The sequence below is a fragment of the Pinus tabuliformis genome, chromosome 3_2 (genome assembly GCF_031772625.1).
Source record: "Pinus tabuliformis cultivar Carrire ecotype Pingquan chromosome 3_2, CPIR1, whole genome shotgun sequence".
In the NCBI taxonomy this organism is placed as follows: Eukaryota; Viridiplantae; Streptophyta; class Pinopsida; order Pinales; family Pinaceae; genus Pinus; species Pinus tabuliformis.
In genome coordinates, this window is record NC_142302.1 from 853,770,706 (window position 1) to 853,774,570 (window position 3,865).

Sequence of the window (3,865 nt, forward strand, 5' to 3'; positions counted from 1 at the left end):
GAGGCAGTCTCCCAGACAATGGTACAAGAAGTTTGATTCCTTCATGGTGAGCCAAAACTTTATAAGAAGTGAGTATGATCATTGTGTGTACTTCAAAAGTTTCAATGACATATTCATTATCTTAGCTTTGTATGTTGACGATATGCTTATTGCAAGCAAAAGCATGGAAGAGATCAACAGGTTAAAGGCTCAACTCTCTAGGACGTTTGATATGAAGGATCTTGGAGCGGCGAAACATATCTTGGGCATGGAGATACACAGAGACAGGAAAAATGGTAAGCTTTGGTTATCACAGCAGAAGTATGTGGAGAAGGTACTTGAAAAGTTCTCTATGAATAATGTGAAACCTGTTAATGTTCCACTAGCTTCCCATTTTAAGCTTTCTTCGGTTTTGAGTCCTAGAGCTGATGATGAAAAGCAGTATATGTCTCATGTACCATATGCAAACGCTGTAGGCAACTTAATGTATGCGATGGTATCTACAAGACCTGACATTTCACATGCAGTTGGAGTTGTCAGCAGGTTCATGGCAAATCCAGGTAAAGAACATTGGCAAGCAGTGAAATGGGTGCTTCGATATCTAAGAGGCACAAGTGACCATTGCATCATCTTTAATGGTAGTGAAGGATCAGTCTGCGGATATGTAGATGCTAACTATGCAGGTGATTTGGACAAAAGAAGATCTACTACAGGTTATGTCTTTACTCTTGCAGGTGGAGCAATTAGTTGGATGTCAAAGCTTCAAGAAACAGTTGCGTTGTCCACTACCGAAGCTGAATATATAGCTGCTTCAGATGCCAGTAAAGAAGCAATCTGGTTAAAGGGTCTGCTCGATGAGATTGGAAGGACACAAGAGAAAGTGAATGTACTTTGTGACAGTCAAAGCGCTATTCACTTGGCTACAAATCCTGCTTATCACAGTAGAACCAAGCACATTGATGTAAGGTATCATTTTCTGAGACATGTGATCGATGGTGGAAAAGTAGCTCTTCAAAAGGTCCATACGCGAGAGAATTGTGCAGACATGTTCACAAAGCCAGTTACAATAGAGAAGCTGCGGTGGTGTTTAGCTTCTCTTGGCTTGCAGAAAAGATGATGAATGGGCATGGGCAAGAGATTAGGAAAATTGTTGTCAAGGTGGAGTTTGTTAGTTTGACAACGAATTAGTAACTTTGGGTAAAATGTAACTAGACAGTTTTATACCGAAATATTAGTTATGTAACGACGGTCTATGATATAAAACTAACAAATGCCCATGAAATGTAATGTGCGGAGAATCATTGTTGAATAACAAATTCCAATCCATTCAGTTTCTTGTCTTGGTTATTCTGTTGAGCTTTCTTGTTTTCTTCATTATTTCAGTTATTCATACAACATTTAGTTGTGTTTACTCACCACATTTTCATTATGCCTCTTGTAGGCCTTGCACCCACTCACAAGTCCATACTGTTGCTTACCTCTACCATGCAACTACCCACCTCTCCCCCCAAAAAAGAATTATGGATGAAATCTAGTTACTTGAAGCCCAAACAGTTCATGATAGGAACACCCACTTGGACTTTGAGATTTTGGTCAACATTGTTGAGTGAGTTCTAGATCCCAGACACACTATGGGTCATAAGAATTAGTACCCTCCACTATATCAATATATGCTAGCAAATAAAAACAATATTAGGAAGAGTCTGCCAAAAAATAACAAGAAAACCACAATGAAGTAATTACCCATATCAGCGATATTTAGTGGGTTCAAAAGAAACATTAATAATTATAATATATAAATAAAGTACTTAACTCTTTTATTTCCCCATATATATATATATTCTACTTTTATTTCCCTCTTTATGTACAAATATATATATTTAATATATCCTACTTTTATATCCCTCCTTTTATATATTCTACTTTTAATAATATAAGGAATAAATTTACTAAATTTATTATTTATTTAACCTTTATCCATTCTTAAGTTAAAAAAAATGGATATTTTCTATGTGTTCACATATAAAAATGTTATTTATAAATATATAATATTGAGAAGCGGATGTGACATCATTTTGGCTACTCTTGAGAAACCTATTAGGAGGGCTATCTCCCCCAAGCAACATTGACTAATGATGACCTATCCTCTGTAAACTGCCGGCGCCTCTGCTCCTAGATTTGTATTTGGATCTGCATTAATAATAGATGGTGATGTTCTCTCTATGCGCAAGATATACCATATAAACATTTAAATTTATTTATGGCTGGAATCATCCTCAATCACACTACACGTAACAAAATAAATTTAAAAACCCTTGCTACTGCATAATGGATTTACAGAAACCAGTAACATGGCTGCATACATTTTATTTTTTAAACCGAACGAAATTTACTTGATTATTCTGCATAATGACGGGCATGGTATAAACTATCTGTGTACCTGGTCATGAACATATAAACTCATGATGTGAACTTCCAAAAGTTGAATGACAAATACACCCTATAAACCCAACCCGTGCAGCACCAATTACAGTGTTAAATTACTGTCCAATGACCTATTTATTGATATTAGTAAGAAGTCCCGAACAGGCGTAGTATCATAGTAAGAAAGCTATATTACCGAGCTAGTAATTTGGCGTGGCGCAGCTGAAGCCTTATGCGGTTCATGCCTTCAAATATAATAAATTATAGTTGGGCTTTCGTGATTATGTTGCCCCATGTAAGTAGTTATGACAATTCCTTTATCGTGGGTGTCACGTTCCACCGTTTTTTTGACATCACAGTTGCTATTCGAGCACCTGTAATAGTTCCTGCAAACAAACAATCCAGCACATAGTCCGATTAATGGAACATTAAATGAAGTCTAATAACATTAGCGCCTCGGATTTAATAGTATAACTACCTCGGATTAGGGCGGTTCTTCAAAATTTTCCTCCCGTACTTTCGCCACTTGTAGCCGTCTTGCAAAATGTCAGTTTCAGATCTGGTCAGAAATGCATATTTCAGAGCTCGATCTGCCTTTCCCTTCATGCTGCTCTTCTTAGGGTTTCTGTTCAAAATAGATAATTTTACCATTCACTATCATAAAGTATTGTAAAATTCATATATCAGAGCACAGATCATCATAGAGATTCCCATCTCAAGTTTTTAATCTTTTTACATGCTTAATAAATCCGGAGAAGGTTTAAGATGAATAGTTAAATAAGCTAGATAAATTATTTGTTAAGAACCTCCAAATTAACGAACACTTACATTGTCTCAAGAGGCTCATGGGTTTGGATCACAGTAGAATTGTGACCCAAATGATTCTCCTGGATACACGGTGAATTGCTGGGAGAAGGGTTTGCATAATCACACTGGAAACCTGGTCCCGATTTGACAGTGTTAAAGTTGTAACCTTGATCACCGGCATCCTCACTTTTGCATGAATTGTCGCTTTGCTCCTCCAAAACAAGAAAGTCAGAAATTCGAAACTCTTCGGCACCTTCATTCATGTGCTGCGAACAGTTTGCTTCCTGCAGCGGCTGGGTTTGTCCCTGGCTGACACCCTTATTGGCTGCTTGGAAATGGGCATTTCTCGGATTAAAATTAGCCATTGCAAATACGCCAGGAGTCTTCCTGAAACTGGCCAAACCTTTTTGAAGGGAATCGGAGGAGTGGGACACCGGCGTATTGCACCTCCTGCAGCATCCACGAAGATCGATGGACTTGATTAGAAATGAGAAAGAGACATAAATTAACGCAGGTCGTCTTGACTTTCAATTCTTTGGACGGGTCCGGATTCGGCTCGGCGTTTCAATGCCGCGTTAATAGTGGAACGTGAAGGGTGCTTTCCTAGCATGTTAGGATATGATTGTCATGGGAATAAAAGAGAAAGTAACTTCGT

The 3,865-nt window shown here is 37.9% G+C and overlaps 1 protein-coding gene across 1 annotated transcript; it reads right to left on the bottom strand.

The window, feature by feature from the left end:
* Nucleotides 1–2,392: 2,392 nt before the first annotated feature.
* LOC149183350 (putative WRKY transcription factor 45) lies at nucleotides 2,393–3,656 on the bottom strand. The gene is made up of 3 exons (XM_089418706.1): nucleotides 3,232–3,656; nucleotides 2,882–3,028; nucleotides 2,393–2,789 (listed from the first exon to the last, which is right to left on the bottom strand). The coding sequence occupies exons 1-3, from the start codon at nucleotides 3,573–3,575 to the stop codon at nucleotides 2,651–2,653; spliced, it is 630 nt and encodes a 209-aa protein (XP_089274832.1). The 5' UTR covers nucleotides 3,576–3,656; the 3' UTR covers nucleotides 2,393–2,650.
* Between the last annotated feature and the right edge of the window lie 209 nt (nucleotides 3,657–3,865).

What these genes read in the sequence shown, in the direction of transcription:
- LOC149183350 (XM_089418706.1), bottom strand. Translation starts at nt 3,575, where the DNA reads ATGGCTAATTTTAATCCGAGAAATGCCCATTTCCAAGCAGCCAATAAG. An exon ending in CATGAGCCTCTTGAGACAAT is followed by an intron (nt 3,029 to 3,231) that starts GTAAGTGTTCGT and finishes TATTTTGAACAG; the next exon opens with AAACCCTAAGAAGAGCAGCA. An exon ending in AAGAACCGCCCTAATCCGAG is followed by an intron (nt 2,790 to 2,881) that starts GTAGTTATACTA and finishes GTTTGTTTGCAG; the next exon opens with GAACTATTACAGGTGCTCGA.